We start from the raw sequence: 26211 nt of genomic DNA, 5'->3' as shown, positions 1-26211 counted from the left end.
TTTTTATTCTATTAATAAATTAAAACTTTTTTTAATGCAAAGAGTGGTCATTTTAGCAGATTGGAAAATAAAATTTAGACTCAAGATACAGTACCATAATTCAAATGACTAGTAATTTGTATTTTGGTTATCTTTATAAAGAGAATTAATTAAGTTACTTCTATGGTTTTACTTCTTTATTTTATATGCTAAAATGTGTGGCAAATACTGTCTCAACTTAAAAAAGTATTATATAAAGAGATCATTATTGTTAGTAACACATATTTTTACAACATGATTTAATTTATTTTTTGGCAGTAGTGGGATTTGAACTCAGGGCCTCATGCTTACTACGCAGGTGCTCTACTACTTCAGTCATGGCCTGTTGTCATTTTTGCTGTAATTATTTTTCAGGTAGAGTCTTGTGTTTTTTGCCTGGCTGGCCTGCACTGTGAACCTCCTACTTAGGCCTTCCATTTATCTGGGATGACAGGCAAATACCATCATGCCCAGCTTTTTAATGAGATGGGGTCTTGCTAACTTTTTGCCTACACTGGCCTCAAACTGAGATCCTCCTGAGTAGCTGAAATTACAGAGGTGAGCCACTGTGCTCAGCACTATCATGTCTTTATGCATGGGTAATGAAACTATAATAACTAGGTATATAAAAAATACTACTAAATATGTCAGCTATAAAGGGTTACAAAAGGAGGTTAAATGGAATTTGTGATTACCTTGTAATTAAAGTCAAGGTTTTCAGGAAGGCAAAAAGTGGGCTATCAAGTCATTAAAGTTTATCCTTTAAATAAGACTATTAGTATGAGTTCTTGAATTAATAGTGTATATAAAGAAAAAGAACACTTAACATTTTTAACATTTCAGAGTTTATACATACATTAGGGTTATAAATTCCTATTTCCTTTCAACTTTAAACTGTTGGTGTACAGTTAAGATTTCATTGCCAGGTGCTGGTGGCTCATGTCTGTAATCCTAGCTGCTCAGGAGACACAGATCAGTAGGATTATAGTTTGAAGCCAGCCTGAGCAAATAGTTCAAGAGACCTTATCTTGAAAAGCCCTATCACAAAAAATTGGGCTGGTAGAGTGGCTCAAGGTAAAGACCCTGAGTTCAAACCCCAGTACTATAAAAACAAAACTAAACAAAACAAAAAAGATTTCATGTTTCCTGAGTTTGAAATTACCTCAATTATTTTACATAATTACCAAAGTGGATTAGGGCTGGGGGCATGATAAAGCACCTGCCTAAGCAAGTATGAGGCCTTGAGTACAAACTCCAGTACCACCAAAAACAAAACAACAAAAAAATATGGATTAGACTGTAATCTGATTTTTAACATTGTCACCTGTAAACAAAGTTGAGAAAACACAGACTTATTTAATTACATTCTGGTAGTACCTGCAATGTTTACTTTTATTAACTTTTATATTTTATTTCCATATTTATTTTGTTGATACGGAGTTGTCCAGCACTTACCACATTCTCAAAAGCAGGAGATTGTAGAGCTTATCTTCGGTATTGTTTCGTGGTACAGCCATAAGAAAAGGCTGACCAAAAAGTGAAGAACCAGTATGGTGAGTATAACTTGAGTGTCTAAATTTTTCTCTTAGGCAAACAGGAATAATCACATGTTCTGTATCTTCTGTCCTATTGATGTTAATTTCAAATCTACAAGGACAAAACTGAGTATCAACTCTCAACATTTTGTTATTTCCTTTGATTTTTCTCACAAGTAATATTTTTCACAATAATTTTTATACTTACACATAAATATCATCCCGTTCCATAATACTACTAAGATTTTCATCCATGGCGAATATTCTGTGAAATCTATGATTGTATATATCAGTAACTATCATCTAAAAGGAAAAAAATTTCTATTAAGATGGTTTTACAACAACTAAGAAACTAAACATCAACTTATGTATTTCAACTGTAGAAACATCATACCTTATCTGAAGGTACTCCCGACAAAGTAGACAATGCTGTACAAAGATCTAATATATTTCCAATTTTGGGGACAACCACTTTGTACTAAAAAACAAAAAAAATTATAATGAACTTATTTCCTTGGGAAAAACATACACTAAATGAGAGCAAGTATAGTTGGTTCCTCATATTCAATTGGCATTCAGTTCAATGTTTGTCTTCCTCCTTGCTGTCATCCTGGGTAACAATGTCCACATGGACAGATGATTTCTCCTAGCCTCAATTCAAAGGTCTACACTTGCATTCAAGTGTAGTCAACTTCCTGGCTGGAACCCTAAGCTAAGGATTTATAGAAAACAATCATCTAAAGTAGGAACCATATCTACCTTGTTAGTGAACAAAGCTTTATACTCAGTAGGTTGGTACTAGGCTTTGGGCTTTGAACTCTCAGTCTCTTGCTTGCTAGGCAAGCCCAAGCCCTTTTGCTTTTGTTACTTTCAGATAAGGTATTGTATTTTTGCCTGGGGCCAGCCTCAGATGCAATCTTTCTACTAATGGTGTCTTGCCTCAATTAATATTTGAGTGAATATAATTCTGGACATTTCTCTTGCATTAATATTTATAAGTCACAGCATTGGAAATACAAAGATTTTTTTAGGTTCTATGTCTTAAAGAACTCATAGTTTAAGGGAAAAAAGATAAAAGTAAACCACAGATCAAAATAAAGTTTGGTAAATGCTATTAGCAGAATTTAGGGGAACAGAAGGTAGAAGAGGAAGGAGCTGCTTTCAGTGGGAGATGTCAATTATCAAAGAAATGATTAATAAAAAATGGACAAAATACAGTGTTTTGCTCCTACAATGTAAAATAGTCCAATTATAACATTAGGCAATGGAATCAGGCAGCTGACATAAGCGTCTACCATAGGAACTCTGCATAGAATATGGAATATCTGATACTTAAAGTATTAAAGATTAGAACATTATTGAGCCAAGTGTTTTTAAACTAAATTTTCATTTTTCTTCTATCTTCTTAAAATGCCTGAACATTTAATGTATTTGAATATACTATTATCACATTTTGAATTAAAATGTAGCTTTTATTTCCAAAAGCAACTAGAAAAAATTATAATTACACACAAAAATGTTCAATATTAGTGATTTTTGTAAGCTAATATTCACACCAACACTGTAAAACAAAATAACATTTGTTTTCTTTAATGAGAAATTGTTTCTATAACATCCTTTAATTTTTCAAGATTTTAAAAAGTTTTACTAATTTCCAAAGTATTTAACTGATAAAAATCTCTTAAAGAAACATTATTGATGAATTGTGGTGGAGAATTCAGCATTAATTTTTTATGATAAAGACTCAACACTAGTTTTTACATAAAAATAACAAGTGCAAAGAAAATAACCATTACTTACCTGCATAGGTTTAGTAAGTGGGTCCATTCTAACTAAATAAACTTCCAAGGTACGTTCTTTTTTCATGGGCAATGGAAGTGTCAAATAACAAAAAGGATCAAATGTTACTGAAATCTTAGCACATTCAGGACAAACTAAAGTTGATTTGAAAAGGCCATGAAATATATCTACTATGATAGAATCATTTCTTTTTAAATGATTTTCCCAAGCTTCTTCAGCAACCACCTACAAGGAAAACAGATACAAATTACGAAGACGTATCAAAGAATTACAACAATGGTGGTGATAACATCAAAAAATTTACCTTATCTGGCCTTCCATCAGCATCTTTTAATTGAATATATGGTTTTTTCCTAATTCTATTCAAATCCTCATGTAGCCCATCTAATAGAAAAGCTAATAGTTCTTGACAGTCTTGCTGCTGATATCCAGAGAACTGAGGTGCAAAACGTCCTACCTGTGTCTGTAAGAAAAGCAAAACCGTAGAATCAGGCAGAGACAGAATGCCTTAAAAAGAATACAGTTGATCCTTATTATTTATGGATTCCACATTTGTGAATTCACCTATTTACTGAAGTTTATTTTTAAGGTACAAATAAAATTTGATACTTTTATACTCATTTGTGGATATGTTCTGAGAGGCAAAACATTTCAGTCACCTGATATGCACAATCCCATTTGGAGAACAAGGCGACACTACCTTTTTGTTTCAGCTCTCAGAATACATAAACAAGTTGCCTTTTGTGATTTATATAGCACTATATTTTTTCTTCACATTTTTGTGCTTTATGTTATAGTTATTTTGGTGCTTAAAATCTAACTCTATTTTTCTTAGGAGCAATGGTTCTGTATTTGTTAAGTTAGTGTTTGTGGTAACTTTATGGATCATAACTATTGTGAATAATAAAAACGAACTCTATATACACAAAAGAGGGATATATTTTGTTTGGCATTCCCAGTAAGCATTCAATGAATCTTATCTGGGACAAAATAGACCAAATGTATGGAATCCTTAAAATACAGCCAGTGCAGTGGCTCCCTAGCACTTGGGAGGCTATAGTGGGAGGACTGCTTGAACCTGGGAGTTTCAGACCAGCCTGGGCAACACAACAAGACCTCTTCTTAAAAAACAAGACAGAACAAAAGGCTATATTTATCTATTTACCTATGTATAAATAAATGGATAAATCACTGCCTGGACTTAGATTTCCTTGTCATTAATTGTTGTTTCACTATTTGTGAAATGAGTTTCTAACATCATTAATTCTTAGTTCTAGGTCTTCCTATTGCTTCCTCCTATAAATATCTGACAGGCAGACAATAAAAGACAGGTTTATATCTTTGCTGTATTATTACATATATATATCTATATATATCTATATATATCTATAATTATATATCTAAAAGCATTTTGAAATAATCATAAGATATAAAAATGTCAACTTGAAGAAAGACGAAGGAGAAAATATAAAATTTTGTACAAGGGGCTGGGAAACATTTGAGACTTAAAAATCAGTAGCATTGGATTTTCCAAGATGGTGACTAGATGGAAGAAGCAGAAAGCGTGCTGCCAAAAGTAAAATCTTGGAGACACACTGGAGATATGCCTGGCAGGAAAAACCACCAAGAAGAGGCAAAACCCCGACTCCTCCACACCCCCAGCCTGTGCAGAGAATCCCCACTCCACATTAAACAGAGAAACCAGGAGGGCTACAGTGCCGCCACACGCCACCTCCTAGGCCGCTTGGGAAATGCAGACCACCAGGTAAGCTAAGTAGCACACGGTAAATAAGCATAGCCTCCTGGACAGACTGACCCCCAGCCAGGGAAAAAAGAGAAAAAACCAAACTGCATAATAAACAAGCAGCTGACTAAAAGTAAAATAAAATAAAAAAGACACATAGCAAAGAGGGTGCAGCGCCCTGAGCTCTGGAGAGTGGGGGAGGGCACTCCCCATTTGAACTGTAAATAAATAAGCCAGCTGGAGAAGGCAGCAGCGGCAGCTCCTCCCCCAGTGTGCTTGGAGAGGGAAAGGCTTGTAACAGCGGCTAAACTGTAGCACTCCACCAGAGAGTCAGACAGGGACACCTCCCCACTCGAACTCTAATAACAATAAAAAAAAAAGACTGCAATTGCAACAGGCGGGTAGGGCTGTATACTGGCATGCGGCCAGGAGAACGCTAAACAAACAAAGCCTGCAGGGCTAGGTGAGTATAAAGCTCATTCCTGAGATCTGCATAAATAAAGCCTGCAGCAGCAGCTGGCTGGCAGTAGGTGCCAGGTGAGCTGCAGTCTCATATAGACATTCATAAAGCTGACTCAAGACTCCTTTTTTTTGTTTCTCTCGTCCTTTGATGAGACAAAGACAGAACTAGGATTGGATACTGAAGAACTAACTGAGACTGTACTGCATTTGAACTTGGGATTTATTTGTTTTGTTTTGTTTTGTTTTTTTTGATTTTTCCCCCTTTGGTGAGACAATGACAGAACTTCATCACAGACACCAACAACAGGACCTGAGGCTGTAGGACTAACACCAAAATTATTAAGACTGAAACTTTATTGCAGTTGAACTTGGGGATTTTTTTCTTTTTTTTCTGTTTTATTATCCTCTCTCTGTCCCTCTAATGCCTGTTTAGCTCACCATTGATTAGTACACTATTTCTCCCTGTTTATTTCTTTGGCTCTGGTTTTTGTGTGTGTGTGTGTGTTTGTTTTGGTTATTTTTTTCACTTTTTCTTTACCTTCTTTGCTTTCACTCTCCTCTTACCCTTGCATTCTAGATATCACCATTGTTATTATTACAAGCTAGACAATACTGAATTACACACAGTACAGAGACAGAAACAATAGCAAGGGCAATAAAGGGAAGACGGAAAAAAGAGGGAAACCACTTTACCCCAAAATAATAAATTAGTACAGGAACCAGAGGGAAATGAAGAAAACAGATATGCAGATCCATCCAACAAAATGAAGATAAACTATGCCAAAGAACCCAATGAAGCCCACAAGAACATCCTGAAAGAAGAAATCCTGCAAGTAATCAATGACAATATTATAGAGATGATACTGGATATGGTCAACCAAAATGTACAGGAGACACTCAAGAAATTCCAAGACAACAAAAATAGAGAATTTGAGAAAGCACAAGAACAAATAAAAGAAACTTATAGAAGCACTGTATAAACACCAAAGTGAAACAAAAAACACGATTAATAAAGAGATAAATGAACTCAGAATGAAAACAGACAATATTAAAGAGGAAACAACTCACGATATGGAAAACCTCAGAAAAAAGAATGAAACAGAAATGCAAAACAAAATGGAAGACCAATCCAACAGAATAGAACAAGCAGAAGACAGAATCTCAGAACTTGAAGATGAAATGGTAATTAAAGGAAAAACCAAAGAACTATTAGTTCAATAACTCAAACCTGTGAAAAGAAAATGCAAGAACTCACTGACTCCATCAAAAGACTAAACCTGAGAATCATGGGCATTGAAGAAGGAGAAGAGGTGCAAGCAAAGGGAATGCATAATATATTCAACAAAATAATAACAGAAAATTTCCCAAATCTAGAGAAATCCATGCCTGTACAGGTGCAGGAAGCCTCCAGAACACCAAACAGACCTGACCAAAATAGAACTACCAACGGCATATTATCATTAAAACAACCAGTACAGAGACTAAAGAAAGAATATTGAAGGCTGTAAGAGAGAAAAAACAAATAACATACAAGGTAAGCCCATCAAAATCACAGCAGACTTCTCAACAGAAACATCAAAAGCAAGAAGAGCTTGGGGTTAGGTCTTCTGGGCACCGAATGAAAATAACTTCAACCCTAGGATACTCAGCAAAACTATCATTTAAAATAGATGGAGCAATAAAAGTCATGATAAGCAGAAACTAAAACAATATATGATGACCAAGCCACACTACAAAAGATGCTTCAAGGGATTCTGCACACAGAAAGTGAAACCCAACATAACCATGAAAGGGCAAGCAGTATCAAACTACAGGAAAAGAAAAAGCAAGAAAGTAGAGAGCAACATCGATTTAGCTACACACAATCAAACCCTCAAATAACTAAGACAAGTAAATGACACGAATCACCACATACCTATCAATACTAACACTTAATATTAACAGACTTAATTCCCCCATCAAATATCACCATCTGACAAACTGGATTAAAAAGGAAGAGCCAACAATATGTTGCTTAAAGGAGACCCATCTCATCGACAGAAATAAGCATAGGCTTAGGATGAAAGGCTGCAAGAAGATTTACCAAGCCAGTGGCCCCTGAAAACAGGCAGGAGTAGCAATACTTATCTCAGAAAAGTAGACTTCAAACCCACATTGATTAAACGAGATAAAGGACATTCCATACTAATGAAAGGGGACACAGACCAAAAGAAAATAACAATTATCAACCTATATGCACCTAATGTCACTGCACCCAATTTCATCAAACATACTCTGAAGGACCAAAAAGCATATATTAACTCCAACACAGTGATTGTGGGAGACTTTAACACACCCCACTATCACCAATAGATAGGTCATCCAAACAAAAAATCAATAAAGAAATCCTAAATCTAAAACATACCATAGACCAAATGGAACTAGTTGATGTCTATAGAACATTTCATCCAACTTCTACACAATATATATACTTCTCAGCAGTCCACGGACCCTTCTCCAAAATAAATCACAGCCTAGGGCACAAAACAAGCCTCAGCAAATATAAGAAAATAGAAATTATACCATGCATTCTATCTGATCACAATGCAATAAAACTAGAACTCAACAACAGAAATAAAGACAAAAAACATGCAAACAGTTGTAAACTGAATAACTCGTTGCTTAATGAACAATGGGTCATTGATGAAATAGAAGAGGAAATTAAAAGGTTCCTGAAGTCAATGAAAATGAAAATACAACCTACTGGAACCTATGGGACACAGCAAAGGCAGTCCTGAAAGGAAAGTTTATAGCCATGAGTGCATATATTAAAAAGAATGAAAGATCTCAAATCAATGACCTAATGATACATCTCAAACTTCTGGAAAAACAAGAACAAGCAAATCCCAAAACAAATAGAAGGAGAGAAATAATAAAAATAAGAGCTGAAATCAGTGACATAAAAACCAAATAAACCATACAAAGAATTAATGGAACAAAAAGTTGGTTCTTTGAAAAAATAAACAAGATTGATAGACCCCTGACTAAAATGAGGAGAGAAAAAACCCAAATTAGTAGAATCAGGACTGCAAAAGGGGAGATAACAATAAACACCATGGAAGTCCAGGAAATCATCAGAGACTACTTTGAGAACGTATATCAAATACATTTCAAAATCTTGAACAAATGGACAGATTTCTAGATACTTACGATCATCCAAAACTGAACCAAGAGGACATTAATCACCTGAATAAATCTGTAACACAAAATGAAAATGAAGCAACAATCAAGAGGCTCCCAGAAAAGAAAAGTCCAGGACCTGATGGATTCTCTGCTGAATTCTATCAGACCTTTAAAGAAGAACTGATACCAACCCTCCTTAAACTGTTCCACGAAACACAAAGGGAAGGAAAACTGCCTAACACACTTTATGAAGCCAGTATTACACTTATCCTAAAACCAGGCAAAGACACCTCCAAAAAGGAGAACTATAGGCCAATCTCCTCAATAAACATTGATGCCAAAATCCTCAATAAAATAATGGCAAACCGAATTCAGCAACACATCAAAAAGATCATTCACCATGACCAAGTAGACTTCATCCCAGGAATGCAGGGGTGGTTCAACATACAAAAATCAATACAGAAGCAAAGACAAAAACCACTTGATCATCTCAATAGATGCAGAAAAAGCCTTTGATAAGATCCAACACCATTTCATGATAAAAACTCTAAGAAAACTAGGAATAGAAGGAAAGTACCTCAACATTATAAAAGCTATATACAACAAACCTACAGCCAGCATTATACTTAACAGTAAAAAATGAAACCATTCCCTCTAAAATCAGGAATGAGACAAGGATGCCCACTATCTCCACTCCTATTCAACATAGTACTGGAATTCATAGCCCGAACAATAAGGCAAGAAGAAATAAAAGGAATACAAATAGGTAAAGAAACTGTCAAAATATCCCTATTTGCAGACAATATGATCCTATACCTTAAAGACCCAAAAAACTCTACTCAAAAGATCCTAGACACCATCAAGAGCTATAGCAAGGTAGCAAGATATAAAATCAACATAGAAAAATCATTAGCATTTCTATACACTAATAAGGAACTGAAAAATATGTGAAAACAATTCCATTTATAATAGCCTCAAAAAAAATCAAATACCTATGTATAAACTTAACAAAGGATGTGAATGACCTCTATAAGGAAAAGTATAAACTTCTGAAGAAAGAGACTGAGAAAGACTATAGAAAGTGGAAAGATCTCCCATGCTCATGGATTGGTAGAATCAACATAGTAAAAATGTCTACATTCCCAAAAGCAATCTACATGTTTAATGCAATTCCCATCAAAATCCCAGTAACATTTATCAAAGAGATTGAAAAATCAACCATTAAATTTATTTGGAAACACAAGAGGTCACAAATAGCCAAGGAAATACTCAGTAAAAGAACAACGCTGGAGGTATCACAATACCCGACTTCAAACTATATTATAAAGCAATAACAATAAAAACAGCATGGTACTGGCACAAAAACAGACATGAAGACCAGTGTAACAGAATAGAGGACCCAGATATGAAGCTACACAACTACAATCACCTTATCTTTGACAAAGGCACTAAAAATATACAATGGAGAAAAGACAGCCTCTTCAACAAAAACTGCTGGGAAAACTGGTTAGCAGTCTGCAAAAAACTGAAACTAGATACATGTTTATCACCACATACCAATATTAACTCAAAATGGATCGAGGATCTTAATATCAGACCCTAAACTCTAAAGTTGGTATAGGAAATAGTAGGAAATACTCTGGAACTAACAGGTATAGGCAAAGACTTTCTCAATGGAACCCCAGTAGCTCAGCAACTGACAGGTAGCATAGATAAATGGGACTTCATAAAACTAAAAAGCTTCTGCTCATCAAAAGAAATGGTCTCTAAACTGAAGAGACCACCCACAGAGTGGGAGAAAATATTTGCCAGCTACACATCAGACAAAGGACTGATAATCAGAATATATAGGGAACTCAAAAAACTAAATTCTCCCGAAATTAATGAACCAATAAAGAAATGGGCAAGTGAACTAAACAGAACTTTCTCAAAGGAAGAAATTCAAATGGCCAAAAAACACATGAAAAAATGCTCACCATCTCTAGCAATAAAGGAAATGCAAATTAAAACCACACTAAGATTCCACCCCTCCCCTGTTAGAACAGCCATCCTTAGCAACACCACTAACAACAAGTGTTGGCGAGGATGTGGGGAAAAAGGAACCCTCTTACACTGCTGGTGGGAACGCAAACTAGTACAACCACTCTGGAAAAAAATTTGGAGGCTTCTTAAAAATCTAAACATAGATCTACCATATATTCTAGCAGTACCAGTCTTGGGATATACCTAAAAGAATGTGACTCAGGTTACTCCAGAGCCACCTGCATACCCATGTTTACTGCAGCCGTATTCAGAGCCAAGTTATGGAAAAAGCCAAGATGCCCCACCACTGACGAATGGATTAAGAAAATGTGGTATTTATACACAATGGAGTTTTATGCAGCCATGAAAAAGAATGAAACGTTATCATTTGCAAGTAAATGGATGGAACTGGAGAACATCATTCTGAGCGAAGTTAGCCTGGCCCAAAAGACCAAAAATCGTATGTTCTCCCTCATTGTGGACATTAGATCAAGGGTAAACACAACAGGGGAATTGGACTTGGATCATATGATAAAGTGAGAGCACACAAGGGAGGTATGAGGACAAGTAAGACACCAAAAAACTAGATAGCAATTGTTGTCCTCAATGCAGAGAAACTAATGCAGATACTTTAAAGTGACAGAGGCCAATAGGAGAAGGGAACCAGGAACTAGATAAAAGGTTAGTTCGAGAAGAATTAATTTAGAAGGTAACACACATGTACTGGAAAGCAATGCGAGTCAACTCCCTGTATAGCTATCCTTATCTCAACTAGCAAAAACCCTTGTTCCTTCCTATTATTGCTTATACTCTCTCTTCAACAAAATTAGAGATAAGGGCAAAATAGTTTCTGCCTGGTAGCAAGGTGGTAGGGGGTGTTGGGAAGGGGGTGGGGTAGGTAAAGGAGGGGGCGGGGAGAAGGGAGGAGAAATGACCCAAACATTGTATGCACATATGAATAAAAGAAAAAAAAAGATTCATCTAAAAAAAAGTCGGTAGCATTTTGCTCTGGTATCACTAGAAAAAATTACAAATCTCTCATTTTGCTCCTATGTATAAAAAAAAGAAATTAGAGAGATAATAGCAACCTTCATGTTCGTATACAATTTTCCTAGTCATTCCAATACTAAATATGTTAAGGCTGAAAAGAAATGTAATATGAATCAAAGCATGAAAGAAAAAAGTCAGTCACTCAAAGCTGTATATTTACACAAAATTTAGAGAGAAAATCTAGCAAAATAAAACTTATTGGAATGATGGATAAATGCTGAGGCATGGCTTGTCTGGACTCGTTGAAGTTTATAATGTGGAAGAGGTAAATTCAGGGGTAAATTCCAGAGATGTACTACATTTTAAACCAGTTTTGAGAATTGTCATTGCTATTTCTCTATAGCCATTCTTGTACCACACTAGTGTCTCTCATTCTTTTTCTCATTCTTTCTTTCCCCTTCTGCCAAATCTTTTACACATTTAAAAAAATTAATCACCCACCTTGCCCCGTCTTGAAATTTAATACATCAGATATAGTATGCATCTATTTACATACTGTGTTCCTTTGGAGGACAGACCACAAATTATTGTAATAGCTACAACTTTTTGTTCTTCCCACCTGTGGACCAATGTTTGGAACGAGTCCAAAGAGGATAGTTCCCTCATTGAGAATTCATTTACCACACTAACCTTAAATGCTCTTGGGGTGACGTAGCTAAACTTTCCAGACCACATTTGCTTGATCAGTTCAGCATACGATTTAGCGATTTCACCTCTCATTCCTAAGGGATTGTCAAAATTCAGTTCTTCTTGATACTTATCATTGAGGAAATACTCAGTAAGTGGAGGTGTGTTGCTCAAACACTGCAAAGAATAAAATATATTTTCAAGTAAAAGTAACCATACACATGCTTAAAATATGTTAAAATGAAGAGAGAAACAAACTGATCTGTCATAATATATAGAGAAAAAACATAAATGATTGTCTCTTGCACTAAGTAACTGGTTAAACACTCAAATGTTGCATTCAATTGTTCACTTCCCAAATTTCAAGCCAGTTACTTATAATAAATGAAAATGCTAATATTTGTTGCTGAAAATCTGCATTAATTTTAACTACAGCAAACAACCTGTTAACTGGGAGAGAAGCTCAGAGTTATCTCCCCTTCTTTTACTTGATTGGTGGAAATTATAGACTGTCTACTCATCCTGGCATCTGTAAACTAGCCTAAGTAGGTAAAAACTGTGATAGAGTGCAAGCATGAAATTAACCTAAAAGAGGTACAGCTGGTTCTTGCTATCTGTGGACTCAATCAACTGCAGATAGAAAAATATTTGGAAAAATAATTGTACTTGCATTGAATATACACTGTCTTTGATCATTACTCCCTAAACAATGCAATGTAAAAGTTATTTACAGCATTTACATTATATTAGTTAATATAAGTAACCCAGAGAAAGTTCAAAGTACACAGGAGGATGTGTGTAGGTTATATGCAAATACCACACCATATTGTATAAAGGACTTGGGCATCTTGTGGATTTTGGTACCAATTCCCCATGGATATGAAAGGATGACTGTATTTACTGCTTCTGTTGTCAATTCTTTATCATAAAAGAGCAGCTTTTAAACCTTTCAATTTGGCCAACCACCTTTAGAATGATAGAGACTAGTTGAGTTTGAGAAAACTAACTTTAGCAATATGAACTGTGAATGTGTTCTCATCTTTTCCAGCTCCTTCTTACTATCCCAATAATCTAAAAACAATGAATAGTTCTACAACTCTTCCAATCTGAATGAAATAATTTAGAATTTAAAATAAAATATATGGTTGGAGTACAGGTTTCCCAAATACTTTATCTCAGGATAAAGTAATATTAAGTTGATACCATAAATTTGATTTCAATATATATGCAATATTGCTTTATTAATGAAATGTCTAGAATATGCAATGTCTGACATAGATATAAAGTCAAAGAAATAACCCTTTTTTGCAGGAAAATATTTGTCTTAAAGTCAAGTGGAAAAGCTAGTTGTCTGTACTTAAAATAATAAAAATCAGCTTGATGAGAGTTTGGATTTATATTAATGGAAATCAAAGTGTTTTAAAGCTTGTTTTCTACTGACTCGCATTAAGTTAAATAGGTTTGGTAGCTGTAAAAAGTTCAGCCTTGCTAGGTTTATAGATGTTGTAAGTTAAGGCTATCATATAATATCGCCAAAATGCAAAATAGGCATATTCCTTTTTAACTTAGGTATTTCAAGCAAAATTATGGTGCTAGTTTTATAGTTTCAACTATAAATCAACTTATGTTTTCTCATTAATCTACTATCTACTTAGGAGCTTTCTCTGTAATAAAAGTAACATTATCTATGCTGTAATTCTTCCAGAATTTTCATTTCAGTCACTCTCTGTAAGCTGGTCTTGTGGAGGGACTTGAAGCTCCAAGTCCCTTCAACTTCTATAAAATCTGATTATTGTTCTCAACCTCTCTTTGTGAGGCTTTCACTTCTGTAAGTGCTTTCTCTATTCTAATAAAGTGTACTTTTTACAACTCAGAAAAAAATAATATTGTCTAAGTTTGGAGTCTGGTCCCTACTCTTAAGACAAAGGGGGAAAATGTTCACAGTAGAAAGGAATTTGTTATTATATGATTCTAATAAAAGTTTTAAATGTTTAGGGTGGCTATATAGGACGTGGGGTCCTTTACATATCGTTCTCAGTATAAAAATCTTTTATTTATGCGAGCAATAAGACAGAGCTAGGGTATGGTGTAAGAGGCAATAAAGAGAAAGGATACTTTTCTATCTTTCTAACTTGTTTTATATCTCAACACCTCTCATAATCTTACATCCCTTTTGAGTTTTCTTTTGTATTACATTATAATGTCAGCACTGGAAGGACCAGGCAATCTAGAATATATCAAATGCCATCACTCAGTAGTATCTAGTAATGTCAATCGATTTAGCATAAATAGCATCAACACTAAGTAAACAATCAGGCAAAGGGGAGGTCAGACAGTAATTTCTGATTAGTTTTCAAATCCTTGTATATGATCAGCTCAGGGTTATACTAAAAATGTAACATTCCACTACAGACTATTAACACTGTTATATAAAGACCCTAATTTATGGCTCTATCAAATATCTCAAAGAACCAAGTTGTGCAAATATGAATAATTTTTGACTTTATTTTTACTTAAATATTCACATGTATACTTATCCTGAAAAGGTTTCCAAGTGCAACTGAAAAAAATTTGGCTTTCCAATAGCAACCAGAGTAATCTTTTTATTTTTACTTGATAGTTTCTTTTTCCAATCTTTTATTAATAACTATAAATTGTACAAAGGGGCTTCATTGTGATATTTACAACATGCACATAATGTACTTTCCAGAGTGATCTTTTTAATTCATACGTCTTATCATGTTACTTCCTTGTTAAAAGCCCTTTAATGGCTCTCCTTGTCATTAACAACATTCTTAGGTGGGTCTGACTTGCCCCACTTCATCCTTTACCAATACCTTTTACTTTGTTTACTTGTGATTTCTTGACTTGCATACACTCTCTCACTCTGTAAATTTTGCAAGTTTATCTATTTGAACATTTATCTTTTTTACCTTACTAACTTCTATCAATATTCAGGTATCCTGCATGGGGAGCCTTCCTAGATTCCCTTAATACTGTGTTCTCCTCCGCATTTCCATATTGCTTAGTGTTCATTTTTATTACAGCATGGGGATTTTATAATATACTATAATGTTTTTAGTTCATCTGTCTTGTGAAATAGATTGAGACGTCCATGAGTGCAGGTACCATGATACTCTTTATATTTATATCTGCACCACTGAGCACCATTATCACCTGGCACTTAGTATGTGTACAATAAATATACACTTAATAAAAATGTTTTTGTCTACATTTACTAACGCATATAGTAAATATAGTTTTTACTTTTTCTTCAATCTTTAGTACAGAGTGCTAAATAAATTATGTCAAATGAAATACTACTAGATGTGGCAAAAATATATTTATTTGTAATGATCTCAAAAGTATCTTCAGGTGCTTGTATATGAAATCCAAAGGGGGTAGTACATATTAAAAACTTTTCTACCTTTTTGTTTGGTTTACATTTAATCTAGTACCTGCTTTCCAATGAGCCTCTGTTTAGGTATTTTGGACCAGCACTTATTTTTCTTTTTTGGGGTGGTATTGGGTTTTGAACTCAGGGCCTTGAACTTGCTAGGCAAGTGCTCTACTACTTGAACCACACCCCTAGCCCTTTTTGCTCTACTTTATTTTCACATAGGGTCTCTTTTCCCCAGGGCTGGCCTCAAACTATAGTCCTCCCATTTCTACCTACTGTGCAGCTGTGTAGCTGGGATTACAGACATATGCCACCATATCCAGTCCCCAGCACTTTATTGAAACTGATTATAATTTTACATTAATAAGCTAAACAGCAAAACACAAATAGTTTCAAGGATAATTGCCTATATTATCTATAAAGATATCATAACCCATATTTAAATTTAAGCTATTTAATCTTAAAAAAGTCAAAGTATCCAATTTTTTGAACAAACATATTAATTTCTTAAGCAACATTTTTCTAATAATTCCCCAAAATACAAAATTCAATAAACATCCTAACTGTTCTAATATATAAAACATAAAAGTTTAAGAACTGATGTCAGATTTTTCTCCCTATTCTTGGAAAATATGTTAGGGGGTCAATGTAATCTTGAAACAGGATCAGCTAAAATATTTAGTTTTATTATGTTTTGGTACAAATTTTAAGATATAATTGGACTAGTAACATAGTTTGATTTGCAATTACTTTATGCAACTAATTTGTCAACCTTTTCACATGAGGCTATCTTAGAAACACAAATATTGGATACTGGACTGGTTGACGTTAAACACAGTGTTTTAAAGAGTAATGACAACTTTCAGCAGTCTGACAGCAAAAATTATAAGAGTTCCTAAGTATGTATGTATACTTTAGATGCTTCTAGTATAAAAATATCATTTTTTCTATTAGATGGGACTAAAACAGTTCTTTTATTAAAGCTACAATATTAAAAGTCCTTCATATTTGAAGCAAGATAGTTTGAGTGACAGAATAAGGATTAAAAGTCATATAACATGTATTGTGCCTGTGTGGTTTACACTTCTTACTTTTAATGCTTCATGGACTATAAAGTGGAACAAAATCTACTATTTATTAACATACATGATGATTCTTGGCAAAATCTGAGAATACACATGAATATGTAGTAAGAAACAAAAGAGATTATATACAGAGTATTAGTAAGGATATTATTTTTATGGCCATTTCTGAGTTCTGTGACATGTTTAGTAGTCTCATTTATTTGGACCTATGCCTTTGTTAATTTATTGAAGTCCAACTACTTGCCACTGATAAAGGTCAAAATCTGTTTTTCAGTAGAACTAGATCATACACTTGTCTCTAATAAAATGAGGTCCAAGTATGAAGTAATCATAAAGTTCGGTCTCACTATGAATCCCAGCCTGGCTTTAAACTCATGATCCTTCTGCTTTAGCCTCCTGAGTACTAGGAATGAGGCACATAAATCTTAAGTCAAATTTATTTCTATCATAATTGTGTCTACAGTAGGTCCTAAAAATGAGTAGAATTTTGTCAAGTATTACATCAAAAAATAAAGCAATAACCAGACAGTAGGAAAAGATTCTGTACCAATAGCTCTAACTCTTAATACAAAAGAGAAAAAAACTTACATTAATGAATAGGTAAATGTATTTGTTAACTATGTTAAATATTTTAAAAGGATTCCTATGCAAGTTAATAGTGTATAAAACTGGTAAGAGTGCTTGAAGTTTAAGGATTAAAAAGCTAAATTTCACATTTATGTATGGTATAATTTTTAGGTTTCTGGATAGAATGAGTTCAGGAAATAAGTTACAATGAAAAGCTGCTGATCCAGGTGGAATGGTAAGAATGGTTGGTTCATGTGCAGGCCAATCATTTAGTGTGAAATAACTTCTAAATATCTGTTCCTCACAACGGCTGTGTGGTTCTCTACATGTACCAGCATATGCATTTTATAATGAAAACTATAAATAGTAAATTATTCTTGAATTTGAATTAGGAGTCTTAGAACATATTCCTTGGTTTAATGTATTGAGGCTTTATACACACTCCCCTCCTTAGATTATTCTTCCCCTATAAGAAATTCCTTCTTATTCTTTAACATTTACTTTAGCATCTACTTAAGGTTTTATTTTCATTTGAGCTAATTTTATACCATCAACTCATTAACACTATAGTCAATGTCTTATTCCCCTTTGTATCTCAGGATCTAGCACTACGCCTGCCACATTGCTCAATTAAAGTGTGTGGAATGAATGAAAACTTGTATGGCAGAAAGACTGAAAGTAGAGAGACTCAAAGCAGTGGGAAAGCAATGGACTAAAAAAAGACATCTGAATTACACCATTATAACTAACCTATCCAAAAATTTTAGATGTCCAACAGTTGTGAATGCCCAATAAGTATTAAGATAAATTTGTGTAAGTAGAAGGTATGTGAAGAAAATATATTTGGCAATATATGCATTTATGAAGACTAAATCTTTGACCTGACACCACACATAAAAGTTCTAAAGAGAAGTCTTTTAAATAATCAAATGCCTCATCTAATGAACATTCTACATTATGGATCAATGTACAAAAGCCTTTATCTCATGCAACCTAGAAGAACTACATTTAAAAAGCAAAAGCAAACATTCAAATATTTCATAAAACACTAATTATGAAAAAAACCCTACTTATAAGCTTCCTTCCTTAAGCCAACATCTTAAAACTGGATTATCATGTGGAATATGATTTTCTTCCATTATTTACTTGTAAACATAGAATGCATCACACATACCTTTTCTTTTATATGTACATGCACAAATTCTATTGTTTCTTACATTACTACTTGAAAGCCTTTCACTATGCTCTGATCTGTAAGACTAATATTTCTAGAGTTCTCTTAAAAAGTAAGTGATGCATGTATGTAAAAAATTTCAGTTTTGTATTTCACTATAAACTTCTACATAGGGTTGTTTTTTTAATGATGAAGTCAAATAAAGTCCTCCTATATGCAATCAACATTTTAGGAAATGAATAATTAATAGCAATCCCATAACTTGTAATGAATCTGGAATTTCCCCAGTACCTGGAAAATAGCCAAAGTAATCCCCTTCAAAAAGAGAAAGTTGTCTTTTGTAATGCTGAATATGAACCACTCCCTTTCTGTTTCAGGTGCTCCAGAAGCCCAATTCTCAAGTGATCATGTATGCTCACTATTTTAGTAAACCGGTAACTAGAACAGGAAAGAAAACAAACTTAATTTTTGATTACCTAAAGCTTCTGAGTTGCATAACTCATTTTGCAACTGATCAAAATGTAATGCCACTCAACACTCTTTCAAAAAATAGCTGTACCTTTAAACTAATACTAAAAATAAAAACCCAATGTGAAGTAAGGGATTCATTCTTATTTCTTATGATTTAAAAAATAAACCTGAATAAAGTAAACTTTATTCAAACTTTTTCTGGATTTTAAAGTTAGATGGATAATTTTTAGATTTGCATGTCAATTGTTTTCCAATTTATCATGACAACAGTATCAGTATTCTGAAAAGGTACTGCATCCTATTAAGTGGGCTCTATTTCTTTAGCAGTGGAAAGTCTGAAGTAAGCTTTTACAATGAAGAACTACAAACAGAGGACTGCCTTTTGTCAAGCATATTAAAAAATGGGTTTTTTGGTTATTCAATGTTCTTACTTTTGTTAAATTTCTTCTAGGAGTCAAATCTCATTAGATTTGGAGATCCATTCTGTTTTCCACATATTTTGTGGAAAAAACATTATAACTATGGCTGTTTTGTTTTACATTTCCATTCTTCAAGTTTTTTTTTTTTTTTTTTTTTTTGGTGAGACTGGGGTTTGAAAACTCAGGATTTCACACTTGCAAAGTAGGTGCTCTACAGCTAGACCCACACCTCAAGTTCATTTTGCTCTTATTTTGGAGATGTTGTCTCAGGATCTATTTGCCAGGGCTGGCCTCGAACCTCGATCCTCCAGATCTTAGCCTCCTAAGTAACTAGGATTACAAGTGTGAGCCACCAGTACCTGGTAAGCTTTTTTTTTTTTTAAATCCACATTTATGGAAGTAAAGTATAGCTAGATATTAATTTTTTTGTTTTATTTCTAAAACTTTATATTTTAAGTGCACCTCCCCCCATTAGTTAGTAAAATAGCATACTTTAGTTAAAATAGTAGAATTCTGCATAAAGTAAGTGTATTTCTAAAGAAGGAGTTTTGAGTTGGGCAAGGATGATGGTCTAACACTGTACTAGTAATGTCCCTGGGTTTATGACATAGATAAAATTAAAACTTCACTGAAAGTTCTGCTGTTACCTCCCTTCCTTCAAATTCTATATGGTGTCTCTTTATACTAATTGAATTCAATGAAGAATTATTTAAATTCTAGGAAGTATGTGAACTGATGGAATGCAAAAACATGTCACCCCCCCCACCCCATCTATAAAACTGAGGAAGGGTAATTCTAAGTTTATCAAAAAGATTATCCTGTTACATTCAGTATCCTAAAACCACAGATGTTACTGTTTAAAATGACATGAATATGTAAAGACCATAGACTTTTTCCATACTGAAATGTGGAACAGAAAATCCCGTGATGCAGATAGTCTCTCTGATAATGATTATTGTACCACCAACAACACTATGACTTCAGAGTGTATTTAAATGAGGTTTTGAAACTACTACTAGACTATGACAGCAATTGTCTGATTTAAAAAAAAAAACATTATTTTTAGTAATAAACTATTCATTTTACATTTTGGCCTTTACTTTATAGAAAACATGGTAAAACCAATGGCTCTAATAACATTAGGAAGTAGTGTAAATTCTATCTACTAAAACAAACAAATAAACAAATGACTAAAGCTTCTGAATTCAATTTTAATGTTAACTAGTATATTCCCTAATTCATTACTAATTCAAAACTAACTCACAATGAAATAAATGCCAATATTAACTTTTGACAAGCAAGATAGGCAAAGGATTTAAGAAAACAATGAATCATTATATATATGCATATACATAACATACAATAAATATACATTGTACACAAAACATTCAGTCCCTTGCACGTAATATGCAGTAAAGCAACATTTTTTGGATAAGTGAATACTAATAATTATGTGATTTTAAAGAGTAATATAGATGGGTGAACTTGATCAAAGTACATTATATGCAAGTGTAATTATTACAGTGAAAAAATTTAAATATAAAAAAGAATTATGTGATTTGTTAATTGTTTAGCTTTCTCACAAAGGCATACAGGAAGGGACAGCGGAGAAAAAATTTAAGTTTAATTTATTATACTCTAAGAGGAACAGTAAGTCATATATGTCTCTGTATTATTTCATTACACCTGTCCTTCAACTGACAATTAAGCTGAACTGAAGTTGAGAGTTAAACATCATGTGACAGTCTGGACTATGAATGTTTCTAATTATTTACTTTTTTTGTGGTGCTGGGGTTCGAACTCAGGACTCTACACTTGCTAGACAGGTGTTCTACCCCCCTTGAGCTACTTTCCCAGCTCTTTTTACATTATTTTTCAAATAGAGTTTCACTTTTATGTCCAGGTTAGCTTGGATCAGAATCCTGTTTTATATTTTTCTCTGTAGCTTGGATGACAGGCCTGCACCATCAGGCCAGCTTTTTTTTTTTTTTTTTTTGCTGTACTGGGGCTTGAACTCAGGGTCTTTACCTTGAGCCACTCCACCAGCTCCCCACCCCCGTTTATTTTTTGTGAAGGGTGTTTTTGAGATAGGGTCTCATGAACTATTTGCCTGGAGTGGCTTTGAACCTCAATCCTCCTGTCTCTGCCTCCTGAGTAGCTAGGATTACAGGTGTGAACCAATGGTGCCTGGTACACCCAGCTTTTTACTGGTTGTAATGGGGTCTCACAAACTTTCACTTAAGCTGGCTTTGAAATTTGATCCTCCCAATTTCCTCCTAGGATTACAGGTATGAGTTACCTTGTCCAGCTCTAATTATTTTCATAATTAAAACAATTTAAAAAGTATTTATTAAGGAAAGTCTTTTAAGTATACAAATCATGCTCTGGAAGGATTTCCCCCCTCCCCGCCACACCATTCATTATAAAATTACTGTAGGAAGTATTTCCACTGTAGTGCTGGCATTATCTGTCAAGCTGGGATTAACATGGCAGTCCAATCCCAGTGCTATCAGATTGGTTACATTTACAAGGCATAAGCTAAACTATTTCTTGGACTTTATACTAGAACTTTCACTTTTCAGTGGCAAGAAGTAAATATTATGTTCTATAATTCTTTTTAAAGTTATTATTTTCCATGATAAAAGCGAGAGCACACAAGGGAGGGGTAAGGATAGGTAAGACACCTAAAAAATTAGCTAGCATTTGTTGCCCTTAACGCAGAGAAACTAAAGCAGATACCTTAAAAGCAACTGAGGACAATAGGAAAAGGGGACCAGGAACTAGAGAAAAGGTGAGATCAAAAAGAATTAACCTAGAAGGTAACACACACGCACAGGAAATTAATGTGTGTCAACTCCCTGCACAGCTATCCTTATCTCAACCAGCAAAAACCCTTGTTCCTTCCTATTATTGCTTATACTCTCTCTACAACAAAATTAGAAATAAGGGCAAAATAGTTTCTGCTGGGTATTGAGGGGGTAGGGGGGAGAGGAAGGGGGTGGAGTAGGTGGTAAGGGAGGGGGTGGGGGCAGGGGGGAGAAATGACCCAAGCCTTGTATGCACATATGAATAATAAAATAATAATAAAAAAAAGTTATTGTGTTCTAACAAGGGGATTGGACTTTGCGCACATGATAAAAGTGCGAGCACACAAGGGAGGGGTGAGGATAGCTAAGACACCTAAAAAATTAGCTAGCATTTGTTGCCCTCAACGCAGAGAAAACTAAAGCAGATACCTTAAAAGCAACTGAGGCCAATAGGAGAAGGGGACCAGGAACTAGAGAAAAGGTGAGATCAAAAAGAATTAATCTAGAAGGTAACACACATGCACAGGAAAGTAATGTGAGTCAACTTCCTGTATAGCTATCCTTATCTCAACTAGCAAAAACCCTTGTTCCTTCCTATTATTGCTTATACGCTCTCTTTAACAAAGTTAGAGATAAGGGCAAAATAGTTTCTGCTGGGTATTGAGGGGGTGGGGGGAGAGGGAGGGGGCGGAGTGGGTGGTAAGGGAGGGGGTGGGGGCAGGGGGGAGAAATGACCCAAGCCTTGTATGCACATATGAATAATAAAAGAAAAAAAAATAAATAAAGTTATTGTGTTCTGTAGTTTAGTTAGCACTAGAAATATACTAATCTGATCTAGGCCAAGTTTCAAGCTTTTCTGGTAAATGACTTTTTTTTTGGTGGTACTGGGGTTTGAACCCAGGGTCTCACCACTTAAGCCACCACATAAGCCATGCTTATGTTTGGTTTTTTTTTTTTCAGAAAGAGTCTCACTAGCTTTTGCCCAGGTTGTCCTCAAACAATGATCCTTCTGTCTCTGTTTCCAGATTATAGGCAAGTGTAACCATTCCTGCCTTTTCTGGTAAGTTATTTTCCTAAAAAGCAGTTTTCTCAAACCTCTTGCATATAAGGACCATTTAAAAAAAAAATTCCAAACCATTACAGATGGGTACTTTTGTGACAAATGAATCACTTGAAAAGTAAAATTAAAAACATACAAAAACCATTAATTTTTAATTATACGATTTAAGAGATATAAAATTACCACATTACATTACTATAGAAATTTTGGTCACTTACAGTTTCTATACTTCTTTGTTTGCACAGTGACATCTGTAGACAAATTGCCTATATGTATGTATGTGTATGTGTATCCCAAAGATGGCCTTGGCTTTCGTGATTCTCCCCGTGTAATGGGTATTTGTCCAGAAGAAGGGGAAAGAAGAAAGGTGGGTGAGAAGTGTGGGAAACGCAAGTAGTGAAGAGGTAACAGTATATACAAAGAGTTTTGAAACAATGAATTCTAAGAATTGAAAGTTCTTCAGCCAATTCTGACTAAAGAGTTAAGCAGGGTCCAGTTTGCCAGTTTGCATTTATCCTTTAGGTGATAGAAAAAATTAAGTTATTGTAATCATATTTGATTTTTAAAACAGTGAACTTGGAAGCAGTGTATTTAATGTACTGGAAGAGTACAAATGATGTAACAAAGATATGACTTGAAGATGTATTTTGATAATTCACCAAAAAAGATGCTGAGTATTCAAATAATGTTCTGGCAGGGGAAATGATGGATAAGTGATATTTAAGAGGTAGAGTGCACAGGACTTGGGTTAAGCTTCAGGTTTTTGACATGGGTTACTGGGTAGATTGTTGAATCTATAAGGAAGGATAAGAGATTAAAAAGGGTTGGGATTAGTCTTAGTAGACATGTGAGTTTGAGATCAAGAGTGACCTTATCAAAAGCAATTTCTATGGTGTGGGATTATGGTCACAGTGACAATGATAACATCAGTTGATACTTATATACAGTTTATTACATGCCAAGCATTTCTTAAAACACTTTGTCTTCATTCTATAGTTGAAGTTTCTTATTCAAGGTTACATAACTTAAAAGTAACAGAGCTAGGATTTGAATCCAGGGAGTTTGGTATTAAAATCTATGGTTTTACCTACCATGCTGTGTAGCTGACAAGATTGCAGCAAGATGAGGATTTCTTAAAGGGAGATAAGTAGGAGAAAGCAGATCATTCAAGGTCATGGGTCTCCCTCATCTCACCCCCCATTTGAAAATAAAATACATATATAAGATGAAAGGAATAGTGAAGAGATAAGGTTAAAACAGAAAAGAGACACAATGAAACACTCTCAGGGAAGGTAATGGAGGTTCCAACATGTATATTTTTGGTATGAAATTCAATGACACTACTGTAAGTGTGCGAGGAATCTGAAAGTGTGTTTTATTTTACTAGAAAGAATATCTCATAAACAATTAGTAATGTTTTCTTCTAAAAAACACTCAAGGACTTCTGGCAAAGTATATCAAACTGGTATAATATCTGGCATATACCAAATCTAGCATATTATTGAGGTACAATGAATAAGCCTTATATATCACTCATAATATTTTAGGTATTCCTCTTTCTAGAGCATGCACACATCTGAAAAAGCATCAGTAGTCAGCACACAGGTGATTCCAATATGTATATACTGAGTGTATGAATAGTGTGGCTCACACACTCAGTACATACATATTGGAAATAGATTTCTCTCTCTCTCTCTCTCTCTCTATTTTTTGGTGGTGCTGCAGAGTTGAACTCAGGGCCTCATGCTTGCTAGGCAGGTGCTTCACCGCTTGAACCATGCCACCAGACTTTTTGCTTTGATTATATTTGTGATAGGGTCTTGCTTTATGCCTGGGCCAGCCCAGACTGCAGTCCTCCTATTTGTGCTTCCCTGTGTCACTGGGATTAAAGGTGCCCACTACAGCCTCAGCCATTGATTGAGATGGAGGTCTTGTGAACACTGCCTGGGCTGGCCACGATCCACGATCCTCCCAATCTCTGTCTCCCAAGTAGCTAGAATTACAGGCTTGAACCACCATGGCTGGCCTAGATTTCTGATACAGAGATTTCTATCTTGAAAAAAAATATAGGAGCTTGCATGTTACAGTCTGTACCTCTTGTAACCTTCTGCTACTTTATGACCAGATGAACAAACTGCAAATCATAATCAATAGTAATATACTCTACACCAAATGAAACCCAACACAAATGTCATCTTCTTGATGAAGTTTTATTTCCCAATGACTCTCTTCCCTCTGCTCCATGACATTTTGCTGATCATACTTTCTGTTATGTGCTTTCTATTCCTATTATATGTTTATTATGTTTATCTCATTTACCAAACCATGAACTTCTAGAGTACAGGCACTGCCTTTTTAAACTCTAGATGAGAGGAGACTCAATGGATGTTAGTCAGCTAAACAAATTAGCTAATAAAAGAAAACTAGATTAGCTGCTCTTAGCTCCTTTACTCCTTTCTCTGTCCAAATCTAGATGAACTTATTTATTTTAGGCACCATGTAACTAAGCATTGCTGGCAAATTTTCAAGTGGATAAATCAGTACCATTCTAAAATGATGATACCTAATCTCAAATGAGATCTCAATACTGCTGTGCAATACTAATTCTCAGCTAATGATCTGTTCTCCTATTTTGGAGGTAATGAAAGTCATCATGAAATCTAGAAACTATTTGCATCTATAACTCTTTTTCTGTTCTCTTACTGCAATGTAAGTGTCTTTGCTTAATACAAATGTATTATAGGGCTTAGTTCTGAGACCTAGTTTTCATAGATGCCCTAATTTAAGTGTAATAATCCCCATGATTTG

At 34.6% G+C, this 26211-nt stretch overlaps 1 protein-coding gene across 10 annotated transcripts in view; it reads right to left on the bottom strand.

Moving 5' to 3' along the window:
- Usp15 (ubiquitin specific peptidase 15) overlaps positions 1-26211 on the bottom strand; it is a 132392-nt gene that overhangs the window by 23289 nt on the left and 82892 nt on the right. For 7 of the 10 annotated variants that reach the window (XM_020174968.2, XM_020174976.2, XM_020174977.2 and 4 more), the window contains 6 exons: positions 12424-12597; positions 3658-3816; positions 3354-3578; positions 1948-2031; positions 1762-1856; positions 1474-1665 (listed from right to left, as the gene is read on the bottom strand). In XM_020174968.2, coding sequence (XP_020030557.1) covers positions 1474-1665; positions 1762-1856; positions 1948-2031; positions 3354-3578; positions 3658-3816; positions 12424-12597 — 929 coding nt within the window. Of the gene's footprint in view, positions 1-1473; positions 1666-1761; positions 1857-1947; positions 2032-3353; positions 3579-3657; positions 3817-12423; positions 12598-18937; positions 19085-26211 lie in introns of those variants that run through there. The other 3 variants (XM_074083805.1, XR_002213037.2, XM_020174979.1) reach the window with 3 other exon arrangements.

This window comes from Castor canadensis, chromosome 8 (assembly GCF_047511655.1).
Source record: "Castor canadensis chromosome 8, mCasCan1.hap1v2, whole genome shotgun sequence".
In the NCBI taxonomy this organism is placed as follows: Eukaryota; Metazoa; Chordata; class Mammalia; order Rodentia; family Castoridae; genus Castor; species Castor canadensis.
This window is presented reverse-complemented; position numbering and strand designations above follow the sequence as displayed.